The sequence below is a fragment of the Macrotis lagotis genome, chromosome 1 (genome assembly GCF_037893015.1).
Source record: "Macrotis lagotis isolate mMagLag1 chromosome 1, bilby.v1.9.chrom.fasta, whole genome shotgun sequence".
Taxonomy (NCBI): domain Eukaryota; kingdom Metazoa; phylum Chordata; class Mammalia; order Peramelemorphia; family Peramelidae; genus Macrotis; species Macrotis lagotis.
The window spans coordinates 248,390,283-248,418,110 of NC_133658.1; the positions used below are offsets into that span (position 1 = coordinate 248,390,283).

Here is a 27,828-nt window from a genome sequence, read left to right on the forward strand (position 1 = left end):
AGGAATAATACTTGCCTAAAGCAGGCAAATTGGGAAGAAAGTCTCTCCTTTGTATTGTGGTGTCCTGCAAGGTCAACTTAAAGTAGGTCCTGGGTTGTGGGAGTTGCTTAGCTACTGAAAGGGATACCAGGGAGAGAGAGAAGTAATTGTGCCACTTGGCCTCAGGGCTCCTACTGTGAGCCAGGGCCTATCCCTTTCCCTTCGTGGAGGGAGGAACTCAGCAAAGGATGCAGTTGTCAGGCAAGGAAGCTTCAGATTCCCAAGAGGCAGATGGGAGGAGGTGGGAGAACCTCCCCGATTGGCATCTTGATATCTGGGCAGAGGTTGGCTTGGACTTGCCTCAGCAGGCTAACTCTTGCAGAGAAGAGTTCAGCCTTCATGCATTCAACACTTTCCAACCACCTGCTATGGGATGCCAAGAAATTAGGGTTAGGAAGTAGAGTGGGAAAAGCTCAGGTCTGGGGTGCAGGAAACCTCTGGTGCTTATCAGCTGTGTAATCTTGGAAAGCTACAATCCCCCCCTCTGGGCCTCATTCAGTGCCTTCATTAAATGAAAAGTCCAAATTGAGCAGGAATTGTTCATCTTTTTTGTGACATGGACCTCTTGGCAATCTGGTAAACCCTTTCTCAGAATAATGTTATTAAATGCATAAAATACATGGAATTACAAAGGAAACAAAAAGTTAATGGAAAATATATAAATATATATAAATACACACAAATATGTACATATATTGTGTGTTTGTGTGCATACACATTCCCATTCAAGTTTATACACCCCCCCTGAAATCTATCCATAGATTCAGGTTAAAACTAGTTAAAAACTGATTATCTATTAAAGTCCTAAATTCTGGTGATCCTATGATACATTCATGATCTTCCTGATCCTATTTCTTCTTCTGTTAAATGAGGATGATAATAGATGCTCATCACATAGACATATTTTTTGGTAATATGTCTCATTATATTTGATTTCTTGGAAATATTTCAAATTCCCTTACATAAAGTATATTTGCCTCTGTCACTTCTATAACAGGCTGTTCTCTCATCTTCTTGGACAAATATACCCTTCCCTTACTTATATCCCCAATATATTCTAGTATATCAAAGAAAAACACTTCTTTATTGCTTTCCAGAATCTCCCTTCTCTCTATTGGCCAGATTAGGTTTTCCCTGGTTCTTTGCCATCCCTTTCTCTCCTCTTTGGCTTTGATTACTCCCCATGACCAATAGTCCTTTCTGCTAAGGACGTGTGACCTCAGCCTGTGGAAAGAGGTTTCTCTGTTTCTCTGAGGCAGCTTGATTTTTTCTGTCTGTCTCTCTCTCTCTCTCTCTCTTTCTCTCTCACTCATTCAAAGAGAGGAACTTATTCCTGACTGCCCCACACCAATCCTCGATGGTCTCTAATCAGAGAATGGATGCTCCTTCTCCTGACTTGGTTATTTCTATTTATGGCACCACTATTCTTGCCTTCCACACTCACAATCTTGGAATTGTCCTTGACTCCTCCTATTCCTCACCTCTCCTGTCCAATCAGTTATCTAAGATGATGGAATCCCCTCTGCAATAATCTTGCACTTGCATTCCCAAAATTGTTCAGACAAGTGCCTTCACATTATGACCTACTTAGATTATTTCAATATCTTCCTAATAGCTACTCTTACTTTCACTCTATGCTGCTGCCAGAATAATCCTTTTATAAATGGAGCCAGTTATATTTCTCCTCTGTTCAAATATCTTCAGTGATTCCCTATTGTCTTCTTGGTAAAATTCAAAATTCTTTGCCTGGCAGTTAAACCTCTACACCAGGGGTGGGGAAACTTTTTTCTGCCAAGGTTCATTTAGATATTTAAAACATTCATTTGCAGATTATATTTAATCAAACATTTATTTAATTCACCCTTAAAAAGCTACTATATTTATTGAATTTCAAGTCCTGCCTGCGGTTGCTTTGGCAATGCCAGATCAAAACTGCCCATGGGCCTCACCCCTGTTCCATACAATCTGGGACTATCCTAATTTTCAACTTTATTCTATATTGCTCTTCTCTATTAACTCTTTACTTCAACCAAACTGTTTACCCTCTGTCTCCCAAACACACCTGCTTTCATACATTTGTGTCTTTGCTGTCATTGTTACCTGTGCCTGGAATATCTTGTTCCTATTTCCATATTGAATCCTATTTATAATTCAAAACTTCAGCTCAAATACTATCTTCTCAATGAAGCTTTCACTTCTTTATCCTCTTGGTTGATAATGATTTTCTCCCCTATGACATAATGTAGCATTTTGTTCTATCCATCTTTGATGTTCTTACGATATGATATTGCATGTTATATTTATCAGCTTTTGTGTCTTGTTATGCTTATTAGGCCATAAATGTCTGAGAGCAAGGACCAAGGTTATCTAAATTCTGTAGGTTTCCCCAGTACCAGAGATAGTACTCTGTAATGTTAAATGAAGGAATGAATATGGAATGAATAGTATCACAGGATTTAGAATTGAAAAGTGACCTTACTGATAACCTAACCTAACTCCATTTTACAAATGGGAAAACTGAAACCAGGATAATGAAATCATTTTTCCTATAAGAATCATATAGATGCTAAGTTCCAACTTTGAAGCCAGTCTTCTTTTCCTACATCATAATGCCTCAAATGAGTCATTTTGTCTTCTGTTTCTCATGGTGAAGGCTTACAACTTTCCTTTTTGAGTCATGCCTTGTATTTGGTTCACCATTTGATTCTTCCAAATAGGATCAGGCCACCTCCCTATCCCCTGGAACACTAACAGCCTGCCTTAGGTAGCCTTGGCATTTGGATAACATGGTGGGTGCCAGAGGACTTGGCCACTAACCTCACACAAATCTCTTCTTGGAGCTTTGAAATAAGGAAGTCTAGAACCAATTTCTAGGTTAGGCATTCATAAAACTGTCCCTTGGGAGTGGATAGCCTTTCTCTTGTAAGAGCCAAGCTCAATCCTAGAGAAAAGAAAGCCAGTTTTACTGAGACATGCTTAGAAATGGAAAGCACTTGCTCCTTCTGAATAGTTTATTTGGGGCTTTTCAAAGATTTCTAAGTATGAGCAACAACAATACCTGGACTCCTTTTCAACATGCAAAAGGCACAAGGAAGTGAGACATGTGATGGGAAGGAGTGTGCAGTACTAAGTGAGACACATTTTGAAATATCTCCAGAGAAGCAAGATGTGAGTGGTGTCTCCAGAAACATGATCTAGAAATATATCCAAAGGGACATATGAAACATATGAAGTAGTTGCTATATGTCCAGAATGACACCTACCAGCAGAGGGAAGGGAATGTACTTTGTAGGAGAATGCCTTAGTAGGATCAGAAGATGGCCTTCAAAGAGGGAGAATAGCAGATTCCTTTGGCAGAGGCTAGAGGTGACCATTCAGCCCCCTAGACAAAGGGTGCAGGAAGAGAGTCAAGGAAGGATGGGGCCAAGAACAATGTGGTATTTCATGATTTCCCTACTTCCAGGAACTGAGAACAAAACCATAATCAGAAAAAAATTATTAGATAAAGAACTAGAAAGGACCTTGGAAACCATTATGGCACTGAATGAAAGCCACACTTAAGGTAACAGGGAAACCATACCCAAAGGAATCGAGACAGTGGATATACTCATGGTGTATCCCAAAAAAGAATTAAACAGACTACAAAAGACTTGGCAAAAATGAGAGGATATTATCATGATGATGATCTTAAATGTTGTGGAGTCTGTGTCCAGAACAGAGTTCTCTTTAGAAGTCTCCCCTGTGGCCCTTCTGTGTTATTTTGGAGTATCATCAGATTCCAGAGAAATAAGTCCATCATTTTTGAGGAAATAAAAGGCTGTAGTTTCAGAGCATCTGGATCCACTCAACATTCTGGCTGGGAATAGTCTAGTTCTTAATTGTTTTATCTTTTGAAAATATCTCTGAGGGAGTTAAGGATGGGAAGGAAAGGACCTGGCCTACCTCCCGGCTATCAGCCCAGAACTCACACCTGAGGTGGATCTCAAAAACTCAAATCAAAATCAAAGGCATTCCTCGTTTCTTTGTTTGGGTTATTTTTCTCTTTTCTCCAGTTTTAATAGCTTTCTTGAGTCCTTGGTTACTTCTAGACAATGGAATGTTTGCACATTGACAATATACTCAGATTGGGGAAAGGGTGGGGTTGGGAGGACTGTTTCAAGTTTTCATGAGACAATTGAAGAGAGCTCATCTTGAATCACACAGCACAGAGACACCAACAATCAAACACTAAGCACAGCCCATCTCTAGATGTATTTTTTCTTGAGGTACCAGTAAGCAAAGTATCCCATCCCTCCCAGGGAGCCCATAAGGAAAGATGCTCCAAAGAAGGATGGTGGTTTCCTCTTAACCAGTCGGAATGCATTGGGTATGACAGCAGAAAGTAGTGTGGTATGGATATCCCCGAGGACTTTCCGGAAGGCAAAGCGTCTCTGGACCCTCTCAAAGAATGATTGCAGGTTGGGTCGACTACCATCTTCCCAGTATTTTTTTGACAGTCCCAAGAATTTGAGGCGGTGTAAGGTGGCCCCGAGGAGGACATCAGCGAGTGTGAAGACGCAGCCACAAAGCCACAGCTCACATTTCTGCCCTGTGAAGCAGAGGGAGCAAAATAGGATTTAAAAAAAATCAAATTCATACTTCACTGGTCACCCAATAGCTTCTCTTAGTGTTGATATGGTTTTCCCAGAGCCTCAGCCTCAAAATTGAATGCTTTCTTTGATTCTTAGAACATTCTTTACTTATCATATTCCTTGCTCTGTCCTTCACTGGCTTCTCATTTTCTAGTCTGAATCCTTTAGTCTGGCATTCATTAGACCTGACATCTACTCAATGCTGACATCTATATTACTGCCCTTGACCTACATCATGCCAGCCAAGCTTATCTTCTCTTTCCTCCTTAAATACAGAATGCACAATCCCTCCTCAGAGATTTTACTTTAACTATGGTCCCGTTTTACTTGTCTAATCTATCTGTTATTCAAGGCCCAATTCATATATAATTCTTCCAGAAAACTTCCTCTAGTTGCTCCACCCCCTTGTCATCACTTTGTCCTTTGAACTCTTAGGACTGAAAGTATGATGTGACATATGGAGTCAGGACTTTTGGATTTGAATCATCTCAGCTCCTACACTGCTTACCTCTGTGATCTTAGAAAAGTCATGTAATTTCTTTTGTGACCTCAATTTCTCCTCTGTAAAATAAGACAGTTGGAATACATGACCAGTTCTAAATCCTATGGTCCTACTGCTATCTAGACTACCTGTATGGCACTAATAGTAATTATAATAATGGCTAACATGTATATAGCCCCTATTTGGGGCAGCAAAGTGACACAGTGGATAGAGCACCAAGCTTGAAGTCAAGAGAACCCAAATTCTGGCCTCAGACACTTACTAGCTGTGTAATCCTAGCAAAGTTACTTAACCTCAGTTTGCCTGAGTTTCCTTATTTGTAAAATGGGTTGATAACAATAGTATCTGCCTCCCAGCATTGTTGTGAGGATCAGTTGAGATAAAATTTGTAAAGTATTTAGTACTTTATTGCTGTGATGATGAAGATGATGGTGATGATGATGATAATGCTAATGATAATGATGTCTGGGATGCAAGCAGCAGAAACTGGACTTAAATGGGGATATTGGAGCCAAAATGGTCCAAGGGCACCAGGTTTTAAATAGAAACCAAATGGAACCATCCTGGGGAGCTGCTCTGGACTTAACATCTTCCCTTGTTCCTCATGGATGGTTCTTGTGGAGAGATAAATAAACTTGATAACTTATCCTCATATCTTGCTTTAGAACCCTGTCATTTTCTTCTTTTGCTGCAAGTTTCTGAAAATTCAGTTAAGAGAACTTGATTTTGGATGCCATAGAAGAGATAGATTATTCCAAAGGGAGTCCTTAGGATGATCCAGTGACTTTGGCAGGAACTCCATTGAAGAAAAGGCCTTGGTGAAAGAATAAGAAAGTGTAGTGGAAACATCTTTGACTTAGAGGCAGAGGATCTGGGTTCAAATTCTGACTCTACAGGTAACTGTAGCTGTGTGATATAGGGCAAGTCACATCTCTTTGGGTTTCTTTTTTTTTTTCCTCTATTAAATGAAGGAAGTGGTCTACTATATAGAAAATAACTCCAAGGAATGTGATCAACTAATCAGAGAACAGTTCTTTCAAGGGCACTGCCATCCTTCTTCTTGGGTGAACTTCATCTAAGTTCAAAATCTCAGCATTATCATTTTCTCTCACCTACATTTCTTTTTTTTTCTTTTTTTTTAGGTTTTTGCAAGGCAGTGGGGTTAAGTGGCTTGCCCAAGTCCACACAGCTAGGTAATTATTAAGTGTTTGAGGCCTGATTTGAACTCAGGTACTCCTGACTCCAGGGCCGGTGTTATATCTACTGTGCCACCTAGTCGCCCCATCACCTACATTTCTAATCACTGGTTGGACTTTGTTATTTCTACTTCCACATCATCTTTTCCATTTGTCCCCAACTTGGATTCAGGCTATTATCACCTCTCAGACAGTTATAATAATATATTTAGACAAATACAATATATAAGGGTTATACGCTCAATTCTTTATCTATCTATTATTTATATTGATGGAGCATATGAGCAGAATCATTTTGAAGGCTACTGAACTAAATGATCTCTGAGGACATTTTTAGTACCAACATTCTAATGAGTTTTCTTGGGCTAGCTGTTCATCCATGTATTTATTCAATAAATATTTATCAAGCAACAACAGCGTGCAGGGTACTATATTATACTTTGGTCAGACAACAATTTAAATAAGACAAAATTCCTTAAAGTCTCTTAGGGTATAACTATAACATAAAACAGCACGTGAGTGTATTGCAAACATTGTGAGATCTGAGGGGGGTCATTATGAAAGTATGTATTTGACTGGAGAAGGAAAGTTGGGTAGGAATTTTGCACTTGAAAAGAATGAGGGAGAGTTTTGCAGGCCTAGTGAATCGTGTGAACAAAAAGAAAGTACAGAAGGCCTATGGTGTATTCAGGAGACAGAGCATTGACCACTTTGACTAGAACAGAATGAGTGAAGATATTTAGGAAATAAGCCTGGAAAAGTTGAGCAGTTCCAGATTGTTTAGAAGCTTATACAACAAATAGAACATCACTTAGGAAACAGTAGAGTACCACTGAAAAATTATTGAGCAGAAAAATCAAATGACAAGATATAAGAAAGATTATTATAGCAGTGAATCAGAGAAGAGACACTGAAGGTAGGAATGCCTGTTAGGAAGCAATGATAGTAGTCCAGTGTATTATGGTAGTTCAGTGTATAGTCCAGTATAGTAGTATAGTAGTCCAGGAAGGTGGTAATCTGTGTGGATTTGGAAGTGGGAATTGAAATGAGGAGTTGGATGTAGAAAAATTTTGAAGAAGTAAAATCTATAGGCCTTGGTAAATGAATAAGAGTGAAGATAATCCTGAGGCTTTAGTCATGGCCAAGAAGTGAATAGCGGTGCCATAGAATAAGGTAGTGAAGTTAGACAAGAAGCAAGGTTAGGAGAAACAAAAAAATTAGCTTTATACTCAGATTCTTGAGTATGAAGCATTGTTGGGACATCCAGGTGGATATGTGCTAAAAGCAGCTTAGAGATGTGGATCTGGAGTTCAGAAGAAGTCAAGGAATAGTATAGATAGATATTTGGAAATAGTATGCAAGGAGGTGGTATTTGAGGCCATACTAGGGAATTAGAGAGAAAAGAAAGAAAGAATGCAGAGAGAAGAAAAGAGGTTCAAGTTCAGAGACTTAGGTAACACCTAAATGAAGGGGTTCAAAAGAGAATTAAAGAACCAATGAATGAGATAGGAAAGGAATGGATAGTCAGAAGGAACATCAAGGCAGTGTTTGATCCTGCTAGGGATGTGCCCCAAGGAAACCAAGATGGGAAGAGCTCTCACAAACACCAAAATATCCAGAGCAACACTTTTGTGCTAAGACAGGAACCAGAAACAAAAGAATATTCCCATTGATCATGAAGTGGCTAAAAAACATGTAGCACATGAATGACTGAATAAATAAAAAGTTATTAAGTGCACGGTATTGTAATAACTTCAGGGAATGTGAATGGTTAGTACTTGTTCTCAAGAATCATAGGGTTACATTTTAGAATCAGAAGGTTATCTAGTCCAACCCCTTCATTTTTTAGATGAGGAAATCAAGGTGTGAGATCCACAAGTGGTAAATATCAGAGCTAGGATTTGAACTCAAACCTTTTTTGATATCTGGCTGCCACTGTACTAGACTTTCTTTAAAACATTCATAATCTAACAGGAGAGACAACAAATATATATGGTTTGAGTTCATTATTAATTATAATTGTAACTGAGTCATAGAAAATAATGGATATGAAAATGTCAGAGAAGCATAGGAAACATAAATGAACTGATAGAGTGGCATAAGCATAAAAAGAATGTAAATAGAAAGAAAAAACCTGAAATAGGATACTGAATAGTTAAAATGACTGAACTTAACCCCATAATAGTTAAGAAAATATGCCTTTCTCCCTTCTTTTAAGAGGTGGGGGACTATGGATGTCCAATATTCCATAGTACTATCAGATATATTGGTTAGTTTTCTTAACTCTTGTTTTGTTTTCTTAAAAATGAATGGCACACAAAGGAAAATAGATAGGGACATAGTGAATGTGGAATAGGCTGCAACATAAAACCAGTGGGGAATTTTAAAGAACAAGAACAAAAAGTGTGAAGGGAGTGTTTGACAGGAAGGAAAGATGGGCTGGACCATGTGTTAAGGGTAAAGAATGAAAAATGGGCATTCAGAATGCATCCTTAGTGTCCTTGTGGTAGGTATCATGAGTAATTGAGGAAGGCTCACATTATATTAGGTAGATTCCCAGTAGTGAACTAATTGGAAGCTATGTTCAAGATTCATACAGAAGAGGAAGGCATAGGTGGGTTATGATCTGGGTCATTGGTAGGAACCCCAAATTGATGAGTTAGGAGTCTGACTCTGACACTTACTTATCCTGTAACTATGGGTAGGTCATTTCCCTTCCCTGATCCTCCTAATCTATAATGTTTTCTAGTCTATAAAATGGGGATAATTCATTTAATCTATCTCATAAGATTGGGGAGAAAGTGCTTTATAAGACTTAATATGCCAGATAAGCTTAGATGTTGTCAACAAGTACAGATATCTTTCCCAAAAAATTTAGCAGTAAAGGAAAGGGGGATAGATTGGTAGAAAAATGGAGTAAAAGGGTGAAAGGAAGGCTTTTAAATTTTTTCAGTACTGAGGAGATCTGAAAATGTTTGAAAGGTGGAAAGGAGCAATAGAGAAGAATGAAGATGCATGAGAAAAAAGAAAGTCCAGTAAGTGGTAGGAGAAATTATGCCCAGGGAGAAGGATCAGCAACCTCATTGACAACTATGGCTTTGTTCTATTCTTTGATGACAGAGAAGGCAGCAAGGGTGGCTGGTGAATCTGAGAAGTTTTGAGTAAAGGAAGAAGAGACTGAGAGAGCTTATGTCAGATGGTCTCAGTGACATTCCAGGTTATCTTCTGGGGGGGGGGGTTGGAAAGGAAGAAGAATTTGAAAGAGAAGAGAAAATATAGTTTGAAACAGCTGCTGCAGGAGTCATTGAGGGAAGAATAGAATTGTTGGGTGGAAACAAGAGTCCAGATAAAATAATGCAACATGAATTTGGAATAGGGGAAATCAGCTGGGTTTTGTGATTTTCTCACTAATACCCTGCAGCTCTTAAGCAGGGGAAGAGAGATTGGATTGTGAGGGTTACCCAAGAATGAGGATTGATAATCAATGCCCTCCAGCTTCTAGAGAGCAATCTAACCCTTGTTTTTTAAAAAGCACTGACCTCTTATAACCCTGATCCAGTATCTCACTGCTCTGTTAAGACAAGTTTTTTCCTTACATATAATGGAAATTCCCTTCTCTTTATTCTGAGAACCCATTTTCAGAATGCCAGTGACCATGGGTCACAGTTATTCTCCATCTTTCTTGTGAAAAGCCTTCACTCTACTGAACAATGAATCTCAGTTGACAGTCAGCATGGAGCAGGTGCCCGTACCTAGTTTATGTCTTCAAAAGAGCTACTGGAGACAATGAAGGGAGAGAAAGATGAGGAAGGATCTAAGAGGACCCAACAGCTGGACTTGTCCAGTCCTAGAAAGGCAACTTCAGTGTTTGGTCTACACTGTTATAGTCACATCAGTTATATGACTGAGAAGAATCTGCATCATCCTTCCCCATCCCCTTGGAGATGTGTGCTCCAATTCTACTGGATTGGAAGATAAGAATTCTATATAATAGCCTCTATTTATTGTGTCACCATGGGTTTTTTATCTTTCCCAAGTCCCAGTTGTCTCTTTTTACCCACCTTACACCCACCTTACACCTGTAAAATGAAACAGTAAAGGTAAATAATGTGATAGGAGAAATCATTGAGGGGAGATCTAAAAATCATAGGATCACAGTTCTACAGCTAGATAGGACCTTATAGTCATCTATACAACTCCCTTATTTTACAGATGAAGAAACTGAGGCCCTGAAAGATCAATCAAACAATAAACATTTTTTAAGTACCTCTGTGTGTTAAGTGCTAGGGATATAAAAAGGGAGGAAAGACAATCCCTGGCTTCAAGGAGCTTACAATCTAATGAGGAAGACAACAAACAAGCTATAAAAAGGATAAATAGGAAATAATTAAGAGAGGGAAGGCACTAGAATTAAGAGAGGTTGCTTGGGGAAGGCTTCTTGTACAAGAGGAAATTTTAATTGAAACTTAAAAGAAGCCAGTAGATGGAACTGTAGAAGAAGAGTACTCCAGGCTTAAGGGAGAGCCAGAGAAAGTGCCCAGAACCAAAAGATGGAGCGCCTTATTTGTGGAACAGCCAGGAGACCAGTGTCACTGGATCAAAGAAAATGTGTTGGAGATTAAGATTGGAACATTATGAAGGGCTTGGGATGTACAACAGAGAATTATGGATTTGATCCTGGAGGTGATAGGTATGTAATATGACTGGATCAGACTTTAAGAAAATCACTTTAGTGTTTTAATGGAGGATGGATTGGAATATTGAAATACTTGAGGCAGGCAGCCTGCCCAGCAGGCTATTGCAATAGACTAGTTTTGAAATGATGAGGGTCTGTACCAGGGTGTTGGCATTATTAAAAGGGAGAATCATATTTGAGAGATGTTATAAATATGAATTTGACAAGCCATGGCAACAGGTTGGATATAGGGAGTAAGAGATAGAGAGAAGTCAAGGATAATACATTGAGATAGGTTGGGGGACTAGGAGGATGGTGTTGCCCTCAACAGTAATAGAGAAGGTGGGAGTGGGGAAAAGAGTTTACAGGAAAAGAGAATGAATTTGGTTTTAGACATCTTGAGTTTAAAATGTCTACTCAACATCCAGTGTGAGATGAAGTCAATCTGAACTCAATTCCTTTGACACTAGAGTTGTGTTCTTTCCCCTTATACTTTATAGTTTGTCAAGGGTTCAGGGAGCAGATAAGAACCAACTTTGGGCTTGAAGAATAGGTGCACTTTGGAAAGGAGGGAGGAAAACATAAGCTTGATGTGTATGAAGAACAATGAAAATATCAACTTGGCTGAAGGAGAAGGCTTTTTCAGAGTGGAGAAAGATTTCAGAGGACCAAGAATGCCAACTCTGACATTCTATGTTCTAATATATCTCTTTTAAGCCTGACATTTTATGTTCTATAGTCTAAGGGTCCTATCTCTAATGTTCTTTATTCTAGATTCTAGTGTGTCTTTCACTTATAAGGTATAAGAGACCATCCAACTCTAATATCTTTGGAGGTCTAAAATGCCATCTTTTATGGTCTAAGGTCTTTTTTGACCAGGTAGAAGAACTCAATTTGTGGTATGAAATGGATGTGTTTTTATAGGGTGTTGATCAGACTATGGTAGGTGAAAGTACCATCTTAGAAAGATTCTTTGGAAGATTATGCAGGAGAGATGAATGGATAGATGGAGAGAGAGTGGCAGGAGGCCAAGGCTTTCTGTACTTTGAGAACCTTAGCAGAAAGCACTTAATGAATTTTGAAGAACACATGCAGACAGATCTGAGGGGATCTTGGAGCCTGTTTTCTACGGGGTTTAAGAAATCAAGGCTGTTTCTTTACTATTTCCCCACCCCAAGCCCATTTCTGTATACCCTGCACATACCCTCATATTCCAGCTTCCTCTTCTCCAGCTCAGCTTCAATTTGGTCCAACACCATGGCCAGTTCCCCAAGGATTTTCTTCAGGTAGTTGACGTTGTCATGTTCCAGGATCTTGGCCTGAGGAGATCCAGAGCTAAGTTGAGAGGGGTGAACCCCAGAGGCCCCAAGCGGCCAAGCTTCCCCATTCCCTGAATATTACCAAAGCCCACCCTACCTGTCCTCATCTGGATTAGACAGGGTGAGGACAGGAGCAGTTGAGAATGAAGTGCATACTAGTAGAAAGAGACTTGGGAAGAAAGTGAGAAAGCCTGGGTTTCAGGAACAGCATTGCTTACCAGTTATGTAGCCTTGGGTGAATCCCTGCTCCACTTTGCCTCAATTTTGAAAGAGTTGGATTAGATAATCTCTAAATTGGTGGCCAAGTAGAGAAAGCATTGAGACTAAAGCCAGAAAGACATGAGGAGTTCATTCAAATTCAACCTCAAATATTTCCTAGCTGCGTGACTTGGGGCAAGTTTCTCAATCTCTGTTTGCCTCATTTTCTTTATCTGAAAAATAGGGATAATAAAAGCATCTACCTCCCAGGAATGTTGTAAAGTACTTTGAAAACACTACATTAATGTCAATAAGTGTGATTGCTATTCCAATTTTGTAATCCTTCATCCTATAATTTAAGGTCCTTTTCAGTCTATAATAATAATAATAATAATAATAATAATAATAATAATAACTTTTTTATAATACTTACTATGCTCCAGGTACTCTATAAGAGCTTTACAATTTTGCTCTCATTTGATCCTTAAAATTACCCTGGGAGATAGGGGATATTATTTTTCTTATATATAAGGAATCTGAGACAAACAAAGATAAATGACATGCTCAGTGTCACACAGTAAGTGTCTAAGGCCAAATTTCAACTCAGGCTCTAGGCCCAGCACTCCATCTACTGTGCCATCAGTTTGTTTTTTCCTTAAGTTTTTTTTACAAGGCAATGGGGTTAAGTGACTTGCCCAAGGCCACACAGCTAGGTAATTATTAAGTGTCTGAGGCCAGATTGAACTCAGGTACTCCTGACTCCAGGGCCGGCACTCTATCCACTGTGCCACCTAGCCGCCACATCATCAATTCTAATTTTCTGTGTCCTCAAGTTCCTTTCAGCTCTACTGTTCTATGTTCTAAGATTTCTTCCAGTGATGACATCCTATGTTTGATGTTCTTAGGTCTCTTCCTCTCTAGCATTCTCTAACTCTCTGCTGATTTGGTATATCTGTCCTATCTGTTGTATAATTAGTAATGCACCCAGTCTAGCACTAGTCATTAGGTGCTGGGAACAGAATAGAAGGAAAAGACAAAACCTATGAAAATTGTACAGTCTAGTTGGGAAGATAAGGCTAACATGCATGAAATAATTAGAGAACATATGTATTTTTTCTTCTTAGACTAAGTTATAAGCTCCTGTTGCCAAGGATTATATAATTTATTTCTTCTGTTTTCTCCTCAGAACATAACTCAGAATTGGGTACATGCTCAGCATTAATTAAGAAATTATTAGGCAATGCATGAATCATTGAGTGAGTGAGTGAATGAATGGACAGGTACCAGGGAGTCTGAAGTGAGGAGTTAAGAGCTAAAATCTCCTTAGAGACAAGCTCCATTTAACAGAATGGACCTTGGGAGGCACCATTATAATTTGTTGCCCATAGGATTATAGACTTAGAATTAGGAGGAACCTTGGAAATCATAAATTCCCCTCATTTTATAGATAATGCAACTGAGATCTAATGAGACTAATTCATTTGTCTAGAGTCACATAGTAAGTGTCTAAGGTGAGATTTGAACCCAGGTCTTGCTAATTCCAAGACCAGTAATCTACTCACTTCATCACATGGTCCACACTCACTTCAGTACCTCAAGCATCCATGATTTTGTAATTACTCCTTAGTCTTCTCCAGTCTCAGTATCCCTGATTCTTTCACTTACATCACTTTCTCTATCTGAGCCTCCATTTCTTTTCTGTAAAATAGCTCAAAGCTGTGTTGTCTGTTCCACAAGGATAATGTGGTTTTAGTCTCTTTTTTAAGGCTTAAAATGATACCCACAGATGGGTAACCTACCAGATATAGATGGACACCTAATCATGCTGTAGAAGACAATTTCATGAGATATTGTAACCATAAACATTCACCTGGTGGTGCCTTTCTGCACTATTTAATCCTTGGGTGACAGACACAAGTCCATCACTTGTCTGTAAAACTTTTCCACATTGGGAGGACCTGGCAGTATTTGCACCTCTCTGCCACAGCCTTCAAGAACTCAAGATCACCTCCACACCATGGTGAGGCATCTAACAACAAAAACAACAATAAGGATTTTACAGCTTTCAAAGCACTTTATAAATGATATCTTTTTATCCTCACAGTAACCTTGGAAGGTAGGTGTTCTCTCCATTTTTACAGGAAAAGGTAAAGTGACTGACTCCAGGTCCAAAACTTTATCCATTGTGCCACCTGCCTACTTCTAATAAACCCTGATGAAGATCTTAAGAAAAGTTTACTGCCCATATTTTCCCAGAACTTCTTCCATGTTTTGATGATGGGGCATCGGACACACACTCAAGTAGCTCATTAGCTTCAGAATTATAGATTCCTAGATGGTTATGACTGGAAGGATCTTAGGATATAGAATATAAGAACTAGAAGAGATCTTAGCACATAGAATGTTAGAATCAGAAGGAAGCTTAGACCACCCCAATTTTACTAAGGAGAAAAAAGACCCAGAGCAAAAAAGTCACTGGTCTAAGGTTACAAAATTTTTTATTTCCAAAATTGATATGTCTGCTAACCATCCTTATTTTTCCCTTTCCTAACAATAGAGTTCATAGTTCTTTTTTGAGGGCTTTGGATTTATTTGAATAACTTCTCATTTCCCAGAATCTTCCTGGTCCAGAGATTTTTAGAAATTTTATTTATTTAAGGCAATGGGGTTAAGTGATTTCCCCAAGGTCACACAGCTAGGCAATTATTAAGTGTCTGAGGCTGGATTTGAACTCAGGTCCTCTTGACTCCAGGGCCCTACTCTATCCACTCACTACCTAGCTGTCTCAGATATTTCTTTCCCTCTAAGGACATGGCTGGACTTTGGATGAGTGTGAGTGTGTGCTTGTTTGAGTGCTCATGCACACGCATGCAGACAAGCCTACAGGGGGGAGTGGGGCTTCCAGTGACTTACCATGAGTTTCTTCTGTTTGGAAAGGTAGGGCTCTGATAGTTGAGGCTCTTCTTCATGGTCCAGTTTCATTAGGTCGGTGCTGGCATTTGCCAAGTGTCCTAAGAAAAGAAGGCAAGGCAGATTCTGTCCCCTCACTCCCTCCAGCATCGCCCATACAGATAAAACTGATAACTCATGTTGTGGATATCATTTTAAGCCTTAAAAAAAAAGGCTATATTGGGGCAGCTAGGTGGCGCAGTGGATAGAACACTGACCCTGGAGTCAGGAGTACCTGAGTTCAAATGTGACCTCTGACACTTCATAATTACCTAGCTGTGTGGCCTTGGGCAAGCCACTTAACCCCACTGCCTTGCAAAAACCTAAAAAAAAAAAAAAAAAAAGGACTATACCATATTATCCCTGTGAAATAGGTAGCATAGCTATGAGCCTATTTTACAGAACAAATAGAGACCCAGAGAGAGAAAGTGATGTAAGTGAAAGAATCAGGAATACTGAGCCTGGAGAAGACTCAGGAGGAATGACTGCTGTCTTCCAGTCTTGGAAGGTCTGGTGCTGAAGAGGGAATGGGATTGTTCTTTGTCCTGAAGGGTGACTCTAGGGGGCAGAAGTGTAATGGACTGCCTTAGGAAGTACTGGCTCCCACTGCGGAGGACTCCAGGCAGAAGCTGAAGTACTGCACATTGGGGATGTTGGGAAGGGATCCCTGTTTGGATTCGATGACCTCTGAAGTCATTTCCAGGTCATAGATTCTATGAGGCATGGCCTATCCAAGTTCACACAGGACTTTAATCTAGAGATCAGGAAGTAGATTTTGTGGCAGGTCCCAGACCCACTCTCTGGATGCTTTCCTTATTTTTTTATTAGTCCCTCATTGGGGTTATAGTAATAATAGCTAACACTTAAATATCTCCTAGTATGGGCCTGGCATGATGATTAGTGCTTTATATTTGTTTTTCTCATTTGATTCTCACAACAAAATGGTAGGTAGCTACTGTTATTGTCTCCATTTGATATATGAGGAAACTGAAGCAAACAGGTGAAGTGACTTGCCCAGGGTCACACAGTGTATAAGGTCAAATTTTAACTCGGGTCTTCTTGACTCTAGATCCAGAATTCTACTTGTGCATCACCTTGCTGTCACTATTTCTTTCTTTGGTCCTACTAGATTGCCCAGCTCAACTGGCCAGGCAGTAGGATATAGTGAGAACTATGTTGGTTAACTTGTCAGGAAACCTAGCTTTGCAACCTGGAACCCAACTGCATGACTTTGGAAACTCACTAGACCTCTCTGATCCTCAGATATGAATACTTCTTTTACTGGTAGTCATTGTAGCCAGTATTGTAAGTTATAATAATATATCAATCATAATAGAAATAAAGAACAAAATCCTAGAGACCTTTGGAGATTCTATATAATTTCATACTAGAGTTTTGTGATTAAGAGAAGAAATAACAGAAAGCAGACTTGGATTTGATATTGTTCCCTATATACATATTGTGCCTCTATACACAGACATGCAACTAACTTCTTTCTCCTCCTTCTAACCCATAGAAGAACCTATGGAGACACATTGCTCCCACTTCTCAGTCAAAGGAGCCCCAAAATCATAGAGCACTGTCCCCAAAGTCAGGAGGACTTGAGTTCAAATCTGGCCTCAGACCCTTGATACTCACAAGTTGTGTGACCTTGAGCAAGTCACTTAACCCTGATTGCCTCACATCCAGGGCCATTTCCAATCATCCTGATTCATATCTGGCCACTGGATCTAAATGGTTCTGAAGGAGAAAGGGACTTAGCACAACACCTGCTCACACAAATCCAATTCACTTGATCATCATGGCATCACTTTCCTGATGTCACGGTCTTCAAGAATGAAGGACAAAAAAAGCATCAGTGGGGAAGGAGGAGTGGGAGATTTTATAATCAAAAGCGACTAAGAGATCAATGAACCCAACTTTTAATTTTACTGATAAGGAAATAGAGGAGACTAATGTGACTCACTCAAGGTTACACAAGTAGAAAATACCATGGCTTGCACTGGAACCTAGGATTTCTGACTCAAGTTCAGGACTCTGTCTACTGTCTACTTGGGTCTCAATGTGTCTTCCTAAATGATATTTTCTGATGACAGGCAGACATCAGGTAAAGTGATTATGTCAAATCCACCTCTTAAGCATCATTCTCTTCCCCCATGTTAGTCAAAGTAAATCCTTCTCTCTGCCTTTCTCTGTCTCTCTGCACTCCTCTCCTTCTCTCTCCTTTGCTTCCTCACTCAACCTCTCTCTTCTTTGTCTGAATAGGACCAGAATAGGCAGAGCAAAAGAGAGATTGGCAAACCAGAATGAGAAGGAAGAGGAGGAAGAAGCAGGAGTCAGCATCATGAAGGGAGAGAAATTGTGTGTGTGTGTGTGTGTGTGTGTGTGTGTGTGTGTGAGAAGATACTTTAGAAATCATCTAGTCCAATTCTTTCATTTCCCATTTTACATGGAGGACCCATGAAGCCCAGCAGGGTTAGTGACTTTGCTAAAAGTCATAGCAGTAGTGAGTAGTTTGACTGGTATTCAAGTTCAGGTCCTCCAGGTCTACTTCTCTAAGTTTTAGGCTATTACAACATGCTCCCAGTCCAGGGTGGGGTGGGAAGGAATGGTGAACATGTAAACACTCAAGAGACTAAGGAGAACAAATTTAAGCCAGAGGAATCTTAAGGTGCATTTATAGGCAGTATTAACAGAAAGACAAGATTTAGGAAGGAGGAATTTTCTATGGGAACCCTTCAAATTAGAGTACCAGACAACTAAGGACCACTTGTTTGTTCCCAAGGTCAAAACCCTACTGCTCTGAAGTTAGAAGGGAGTCAGCAGTATTTGGCATTTTAGGATCCCAATGTCTACAATGTCCCACTGGGGAGGGGGCTGTTCCACTTGTGTTGGTCTTGCCTCTGGGGAATGTCAGGGTTCCACTGCTTTCTTAGCTTGGCCTCACCCTACCTAGGCTGCTGCAGGCTCCAGGGAGCACCTCCTCAGCTCCTGCTGCCTGGCTATATTAAGCTTCGTCAATGTTTCATGAATGTTTGAAGGTCAAGAGCAGCATCTTCTCTTCAGTCAGTCACTTGGGGCAGACACTGGCCCTCAACAGGGCTACTCAACATAGGTCTAGTGGGGAGGGAAAAGGAAGGAAAACCAGGGGGAGGAAGGCTCCCTTTGGACCTGTCCATTGATTGATTAGTGGTATCAAACTCCAGCAGGCGCCAGGTACTGTAGATCTCAAGGTGACTGATCGGCTTCCATGGCCAAGGTGACTTACCCTCCTTCTCAGCACCTACCCTGCTGCTGTGGGTGGGGGTGGGGCAGGGTGGAGATGTGTATCTTCTAAATTTCACATGTTCCACTTGACTCTCTACAATTGACCCTGATAGAAGCAGCAGCAGCTTTGGTGAAGGAGAGGGGGTAGGAAGGGAAATGAGGATGAAACCAAACCACTGATTGGGGACAACACAGAGGGTCTGGTTTTGGTTTGGGGAGAACACAGAGCCTGGAATAGGGGGAAAAGGACTGAGTCAGAGAGATTTAAAAAAAATAGAAAGAGGGAAGAAGGGAGAAAGGGCCAGAGATAGAGAGAGGAGGAAAAAACTGAAGGATTGAAAAATGAAAGAAGAGTTAGAAAGAGATGGAGAGAAATCAGAGAAAGAGAGAGGTGGGTAGGAAGGAAAAAGAAACAGATGGAAAGAATTGATTCTCAACCCCTGGGCTAGGCTTGCCTGAGCTGACCACTTACTTCGAATCTCAGCCGTGGCATACTTAGGGATCATGGAGTCAGTGGTGAGCTCAGGGTGGAGGATGCAGCCGTGGGTGTAGGCGTCCATGGGGAGGGAATCCAGCAGCTCACGGTACTGCAGTACCCGGGCATGAAGCAGGCTGCCAGCCTCAGGTATTAACTGAGCCACATGTTCTGGAATGGGGAAAGAGAAAAGAGGCAAGGTTGGGTATGGTCCACCATGAAGGGGATATCAGAAGCCTCTCCCAATCCTATTTCAGGGAGTGAGGTATTACAGACCCAACATACATGTCTTAGGTTCATGGTCTCAGTCCTGTGTCTGATCATATCCACTCTCTCTGGAACACAGTCACTTGGGAGAGAGTTGAACTTCTCTGGACTCTCCAGTGGTACCAGAATCCCTCAGAATCAGACTGGGAAAGAAAATCTAGAAGCATTTAGACCAACCCCTCATTTTACAAGGGAGGAAACTGAGGCCCAGAGCAAGAAAGTAGGTTGCTCATGATCACACAGACAGATCTGGGATTTTGAAATTTCAGGCTAAAACACGTCCCATTATACAGACATCCTTGCTTACCCTGGTTTGAGGAGTCCTTTTGGCAGAGAAGACCAAAGGAGCTTCCCCCTGAGAAACTCTTAGACCTCAAGGAACTCATAATGTTTAGAAGTAGAAAGGTCAGAATGCTAGGGAAAAAATGTTCAGAGGTTCTTGACCTTTTTTTTGTGCCAATCTGGTGAAGCCTATGTACTCCTCAAACTAGATTTTTAAATATATAAAATAAAATACATAAGATTACAAAGGAATATTGAAATAAACATATTAAAACAGATGTATTTTAAAATAAGTTCACTGGTCATAGTTTAAGAATTCTAATCCAATGCTTGCACTTTATCCAGTATAAAAACAGATTCAGAAGGGAGAAGTAACTTTTCCCATAGGTACATAGCTAGTAAATGGCAGAGGCCTTGGTTTACCCATGCTTCTATGCCTGCCTCCAGCCTTCAGGTTTTTTTTTTTCCCATGGTAAACAAGTAACCATACCTCCAGTGAAAGTACGTTCCACGTAGTCAATGATCTGGTCATAATCACTGATTATGTTGTCTCGGTGAATGATGACTGGTACTTCTTCACCCAGGTTTAGGCGCATGAACCACGGCTCCTTGGGCTCACTCAGAGGCAGGCTGACATCCCGCTCATCACAGGGGAGTCCCTTCTCTGCAATCACCAGCCGTACCTGGTTGGGGGTTGGGGTGGAGGGGCTCAGAGGGGACAGGGGCATGGGAAGAGCCCGGACACACACAGGGGGAAACTCTGTTCAGGGGAGATGGGGGGCATGTGGGGAGGGAGATAACACACAATAGGGTATAATACTGGTTTGGGGGATGTGAGCTGGGAGTAACCTGGCAGGGACCTAAATATTCTGCTCATCCTCCTGAGGGTGGGCCAGTCAGCTACCAGTGATCATTCTCCACCATGTTCTTTTGTCTCAGAGAGACATTAGAGTTGGAAGGGGACATAATGCACAGAACAAAGACTCAGGAAGGGACCTTAGAGATCATCTGTTTCAACCCTCTCATTTTACAGAGGAGGAAACAGAGGTCTGAAGAGACTAAAGTCAAGGCTGAATGCTCATTAATCAGAGCTGAGCTCCTCCAGTTTCACACCAGGTAGGAGGAGGCTTGTTCTGTCTGGAAGCCTGGATGTTGATGACTGCCAGTGGCAGCACTGTGGGGCAGTGTGAACTCTGCGTGGGTGGGTTCTGCTTTTTTCTAGTAGTCTGTTCCTTAGCACCTCTGAGACGTGGTACCTATATGTGCATACTTCTAAAGCAGGACATAAACACGAACTGTGTAGGATGTATGAGCTCTTGCACATCTATGACTTTGTGTGTTTCTGGGTACACAGCAGCCCAAAGTGGGTAAGGCAGCCTTGCTCATCCTCACAACTTGCCTGGGGCATGGTGATGAGGGCTGGAAGAGTTGGGGGAAAAGCTTTAAGTTCCTCATGAGTTCTTTCCTGGAATATTATTCAATTTTTTCTAACTTAGCCCAGTCACTTGTCTCTTCTTCTTCCCAGATAATCCCAGCACCACTGACAGGAAAGCAGCAAGGAGGGAACCCAAGCAATACCCACACACAGAGAATAGTTGCCAGAGTTGGTATAGATGGAAACATCCTAAACCATCACTAAAACTGGGCTTCAGCCTACCCATCTGTGAAATGGAATAGTTATACTGGAGTTCTGACATTCTGTGCTTCAGCAAAAAGAGAATAGTGATATCAATATCATCATTCTATAATTTTTAATAGCTGAAAGGACCTAACATTTGTGTAGTATATTGCATCAGTCATTCTACTCCAACAATTTACTCTCTCTCAGGGCTGTGGTTTCCTTATCACAAAATGAGGAAGTCAGGCTAGATAGTCTCTAAGCTTCTTTTCAACTCCAAAATCCTTTGCTTGTCACTTACATTAGATTTTTAGAAGTACAGATGCTTGATGGGGTAGGGGGAGGGGGAAGGAGCTATTGATGTTTTATTTAGAGAGAGTGACTTAGGGTAAATGTTATAGGTGTGAGGTTGCAGAAGCTACCAAGTAGAACCTCTTTTTTCCTGAGTTGAACTATGGACCAGAGCATCTGGGAAATCTAACTTGGAAAGGAGGAGTGTGAAGAAGGGTCATCAGAGTCATCTGCTTAGCTTTTTCATCTTTGTTGTGTGGAGGCAGGACCAGCTTTAAATAGAAATTGGAGGGGCTCCTGGTGGTATCCCAAGATATCATCACCCCTACCTAAATGAAAAGCACTGTACTCTGAGTTAGAAGACTTAGGTTATAGGACCAGCTCTGCCACATACTATCTGCATGACCTTGGGCAAATCACTTCATCTCTAGGGGTCTCAATTTCCCCAACAGTAAAAGGAGAGGATTGAACAAGATTATGTCCAAGTCCCTTCTGGTTCTAAATTCCTCCACCACCTAGATTCTTTCTACCTTTCTAATCTTACTCCTTATAGCCTCAACCCCAACCAGTGACAATGTAATCCTTGTATTCTTTGCACTAGATGCTCCAAGTATTTTCTCTTAACTCCATCTCTCAGGTCCAGGCATTTTCACTTACTATCTCTCTTGCCTAGAATACTCTCTCTCCTCATCTTTTACTCCTAACTTTCTTGGGTTCTTTCAAGTCCCAACTAAAATTCCACCTTCTGCTTTCCCTCTGGGAATCATCTCTAATTTATCTTCTGTATATCTTGTTTATTCATAGAAGTTTGTATACTCTTCTCCCACTCCCATTAGGTCATGAACTTCTTGAGCTCAAGGTCTGTGTTTTGCCTTTTTTTGCATCCTCAGCACATCAAATGCTGCCTGTGCCTAATAGCCTGCTTATTTACAGACTGCCCTGGCTCTAATTCAAATCAATAAGCATTTATTAAGCACCTACTGTATGCATGTTTCTCCCATCCCTCACATTCTCTGCTTTGTATTCTAAAATCTTTTACAATTAAAACATTCTGTGGTTTCGTGATTATCATTCTAGATAGTCTTTACTATTAGTGACTCCTTCTTTTGGTTTAGGCATCTCTCTCTCTCCAGGATCCTCTGGCAAGCTGCTAATCCTTCCTACCCTTACCCCAGGGAGAGAATATTCATTCCCTGACTCTTTAGAGTGACTGAGTATCTCAAATTCTCTTTTGCTGAAGGAAAGGGCACCTGAAAGTACTGTATTGGGGATCTAAAATGATAGTATATCACATTTCTGCAGCAGAGGTTAGTATAACAGTATAGTATCCCTATGGACCTAGAAGATTGCCTTCCAGAGGTCCAACTGAAAGAGAAAAAAAAAAAACTATTGGTGAACAGCTAGAAAGACTTCAAATTATTAAACTATACCCTAATGGGATTAGAATGGTCAGATTTAGAATGTTTTTAGAAAACAGTCAAATCCCCTTATTTTACAAATTAAGAAATTGAGGCCCAGAGAAATCCACTGATTTGTTCAAGGTCACAGTTACTGACAAGCAGAGCTAGGATTTAAACCAAGGCTTTCTGACCCAAAATCAAGTTCTCTTTCTTAACTTCTTCCTCAAATTTAAAATCATTTAAATGGTGAGTTAATTCTGAAATGAGACAGTCCAGGCACTGAAAATGCAAGGTAAAGGGTAAGAGCTCTGTTCAGTTGAGTGTTTGTAGCTGAAGGTAAAGGCTAAGACCAAGTCAAGGCTGGTCATCCAGGAGTTGGACTAAAGTTGGAAAGTATCTGTAGGGTCTCATAGGCTCAAGAAAAAGCAAGGTACTCCACAGTGGACTGGGGACCATAGGAACTGACACCTGTCAGAGTTCACTCTTCCTCATATTCAAAGTCAAAGTTAAGAAGGTTTGGCTGCTGGCTATTAAGCCTCTCCAGTGGCCTTGACCATGGTGCTGAACACAAGGATTCCACCCCCACCCCCCATCCCTTCCTAGCACTCCCAAGGGTCTGATTGTCAATCAGTAACTGATTATGTTGTTCACTTGTTTCAGATGTCCAACTCTTCATGACCCCATTTGGCAAAGATACTGGAGTGGGGAGGATATAAAGTCCCACCTTCACTCCCTAAGAATCAAATTGTGTTACAGCCTCTCCCTAACCCAGCCCCTAACTTTTGGAGGAATATCTACTTAAAAGGACATAGAGGAGTAAGATATAATGGAAAGAGCAGCAGACTAGAGTCAAAAGACCCCGGGTTCTAGTCCCGGCTCAACCACTAACCTGCTGTATGACCTTGGGCAAGTTAATTCCCCTCCTCAGTACCTTTATCTATAAAATTGAGAGACTGGGGTGCAGGGAGAAGGAGAGGAAGGAGGGGGAGGAATTTGGATCTTTAAGATCCTTACTAACAATGCAATTTTATACTGTCTCCTCTTCCCTCATTGTTCCTATCTTCAGGGATGAAGAGGGAGAAGGGTGATATTCCTTTTTCCTCTGCCTCTCTGGTCATTCCCAGGGACTATGAACTCCATAGTACTGGTCCCTGAATTTCATTCAGGAAGTTGGTATCATTGAAGCTTATTTGAATTCCCAAAGGGTTGTATTAGCCCAAAGGGTTAATGAATCATTAAAGGTGTCCTGTGCCTTTAAATGTTCCTGACTAGCTCTGAAAGGACCCAGCAGGCCCCAAGGAGCTGTGACAGGCTGAGGAGGGTGGGGAAAATATGGGGAGGGGGGGGTTAACTCTTTCCTTCCCAGTGTGAAAACAGGCTGGAAGGGAAGAGAAGTAGTGTAGGATAGTGGAGAGGTATTGGCTGGAGCTTCAGATGCTGGGAACTTCTGGGCATAAGACAGTTTCTCTGATATTCCTAAGCAACTCCTATTTGGAAGCCAGCATCATAGTCATCAAATTGGGAGGAATTTTAGAATTCATTTCCCTTACTTCACAGCAGAAAAAAACTGAGGCTAAGGAGTGAAGGGTTACTTGCCTAAGGTCACAGAGATTAGTCAATAGAACTGAGATTCTAACCTAGACTCTCTGACCCCAAATCTCATTCTTAAAAACAAAACAAAACCAAAAAACCTTTCGTGCTCCTTTCAGAACCCAGGCAACTTTGAATACATTGGTTTGAGAGGTGAATAGGTACGGGGAGGGCTGAACCTATGTGATTAGGGAGGACAAGCATCCCAGGCAGGAGAAAGTCTAGGCTGAGTGAAGTCCCTAACCACCAACCCCCAAGCCCAGGACTGGAAGTAGTGAGACCTATTCATTTTATGACCCTGGGGAAGTCATTGTCCTAGGTCTTAGTTTCCTCATTTGTAAAGTGAGGGGTTGAACTAAATGATTTCTGAGAGACCCTGTAGTTCAAAATCTGTGGAGTCAGGGTGCTTTAAAACCACAGATCCTCTATTCACCCTGACCCCACCCCAACCCCCATCTCCAGTTCTGTGGGAAAAGGTTAGAACTAGCTATGTTGGGCTGGGCTGGGTTGGGCTGCAGTGTCTGGGACAAAGGATAATAGGATCTTATATATCTGGTCTGGGAAAATGGGAGTTCTTCCAGCTGAGCCCCTCATAACCCCTTCCTTCTCTTCCTTTTGACAGCAGCTTTCTTTGCTATTTTCTTTGTCTACACTTGTCTTCTTGGCCCTATCCCCTCCCCTCCCCCTCCATTCTTAGCTTCTCCTTGGGAACCAGAATACCCAGGCAGAAGGGATGAGCAGGTCTCAGACACCAGGATTTGGGTGGGTGGGTGGGTGAGTGGGTTGGGGACGGCTGCCTCCTCCTCCCGGAACCCTCAACTGCAACTCTAACCTGCCAGGAAAACCAGGCTAGCTGCAGGCTGGGGCTGGAGCACCCCGGGGAAACCCATGGTGTTGGCTGTTCCTTGGGGATGAAGAGAGCGAAGCCTCACCTACTCCGACACTCCTCCCCACCTCCCCACCCCTCCACCAAGCTCAGGTCCCATTCCATCCCAGGGCCCTTGAACCAGGAGGCTAAAATACCCGGGCTTCTGGGTTCCCCACTCCCATTGCCCTCCAGAGCCTGCCTCCTGCATGTACCTTCTGGGAGCTGAAGGACTGAGTCCAGTGGTAGAGAACCAGGCTCTCCTTGGTCCACTGGGAGGGGTCAGCTGTCTCCTGGCCCTCCGAGGCCTCTGGAGCCTTCCCTGCATCACTCTCCAGCGCCGAAATGGGCCACCAGCTACACTTGGTGGGAGTCAGATTGTTCGGCGTCGCCATGACAGGCTGAGCTGGGAAGGAAAGGGGAAAGGAGGCTTCCTAGTGGTGGCAGTAGCAGCAGCAGCAGCACTCACGGAGCATCACATGGCCTCTCCAAAGCCTCTGTTGTCACTGGGGCTCCAGGCTGGAATCACATTACTCATCGGGGGGCTCCAGAGGGACCGGCAGGGAGCCTTCCCCTGCCCCACCCTGAAGGCAAATGGCTGTGGCTATTGGGTCACTGCAGAATTCATCACCCTGCTCTAGTCCAAGCCCAGCACGGGCCCTGGCAGTTCTGCGAGACACCTGAGATTGCTCAGGGTGACTGGGAATTTGAATTATGTTAGAGAGATCATCCCGCCCACTGGGAAAGGGACCTTCATCTCTTCTGCCTAGGACATTGCTGGACAGAGGAGTGACAGCCCTGGGCTTGAAGATCCACTTTAAGTCCTGACTGCCAATATTTGCTATGTGACCTTGAGCAAGTTACTGAATATTTCTGAGCCTCAACTTTCTCATCTGTAAAATGGGAATTTTCCAGCATTAACATTCCATGTTCTAAAGGTCCTAGTATGAGTAGTCACCTGATAGTTGGATTTAAGTATCAACTGGAAAGTATCACCCATCCCCCCCCCAACCTCCTCCTCCTTAGAGGGGTAGTAGGGTTCAGCAGGAGCACATTGGAATCAGAAGACGCAGATTTGAGTCCCCTCTGTGTCACTATTTGTATAACTTTGAGCTAATTCCCTTTTCTCCTCAATAATATGAGGAATAATCATATAGACCCTACTTAATTCTCAGGATTGTATTTTTCTTTATGATAAGGATAGGAACTGGGGCTAACTTTTTGTTGGTATAGAAACTCACAAGTGAGGAATCTCCCTCTATCGTGAAGGTTTGCACCTTCTCTGACTCTTAAATACCTCCCTAAAATTTCAAAAAATTAATGTGATTTTCCCGGGATCACAGATTGTGTCATGTTTAAATCCAGGTCTCTCCAGCTTCAAGACTAGCTCTTAATTCACTATGCCATGCTGACTCTCATATTTTTTTCATGATTTAAAAATGTTTTATTGATGCTCTTCTTTTTAATATCATCATTGCTTTCCAATATCCTCCCTCCCCCACACCACCTTTCTTTGTGGAACATAAATGCAATAAAGCAAAACAAATCATCACTTTGGCTATGATTGAAAATGAATGCCTCCTTCAACGCCTATAATCAATCCATCACCTCTTTACAGGGAGACAGGAGACCTGCTTCATCATCAGCCATCTGAAGTCAGAATTAGATATCATTGAGTAGAATTCTGAAGTTAGCACTTAAGAAGGGCAACATATTCATACTGGCAGTCCATCCCATTGGCTGATATTCCAGCATTTGAAAGTTTTATAACAAGCTTTCCCTTTAAAGACAAGTCCTTCTGGGAGTAGCAAAGTGTTTAATTCTCAGCTATTCTCTAGTTAGTTTATCAACCTGAAATTTGATGTCCCCAACAATATGACTCCAACCTACCTTTACAGCCTTATTTCACATTGTGCTCTTCATTCTAACCAAATAGACTGCTGGCCCTTTTCAAAATATCATTCTGCCTTCCTCCACCTCTCTGAGTTTATAGAGGCCACAGTGCCTAAAGCCTAGGAGTGCCCCCCTCTCCACAACTTCCCTTTTATTGTTTTGAGGGCTATGTCTTCCTCCCAGTCCCTCAGTATCACAACTTAGAGTTTATCCTCAACTCCTTACTATTTCTCATCACCCCCATCATCCAATCTGTTACCAAGAATTGTTGATTTTGTATTTTCAATATCTCTTGAAAATGACCCGTTCTCTCTTCTAACATTGCCACTACTCAAATACAGGCCCTTATAACTTCATTCATGAACTATGCA

At 41.6% G+C, this 27,828-nt stretch overlaps 1 protein-coding gene across 2 annotated transcripts; it reads right to left on the reverse strand.

Moving 5' to 3' along the window:
* Positions 1–1,821: 1,821 nt before the first annotated feature.
* Positions 1,822–25,968, reverse strand: LOC141504827 (ganglioside-induced differentiation-associated protein 1-like 1). 2 transcript variants are annotated; one of them, XM_074210143.1, is made up of 7 exons: positions 25,780–25,968; position 25,526; positions 20,291–20,558; positions 19,249–19,422; positions 15,474–15,571; positions 12,248–12,362; positions 1,822–4,627 (listed from the first exon to the last, which is right to left on the reverse strand). In XM_074210143.1, exons 1-7 carry the CDS (start codon positions 25,890–25,892, stop codon positions 4,284–4,286), a joined length of 1,113 nt encoding a protein of 370 aa, XP_074066244.1. In that variant the 5' UTR covers positions 25,893–25,968; the 3' UTR covers positions 1,822–4,283. The 2 variants fall into 2 exon arrangements, with proteins under 2 accessions (XP_074066244.1, XP_074066243.1); XM_074210142.1 differs by lacking the exon at position 25,526 and having other exon boundaries at positions 20,291–20,483.
* Between the last annotated feature and the right edge of the window lie 1,860 nt (positions 25,969–27,828).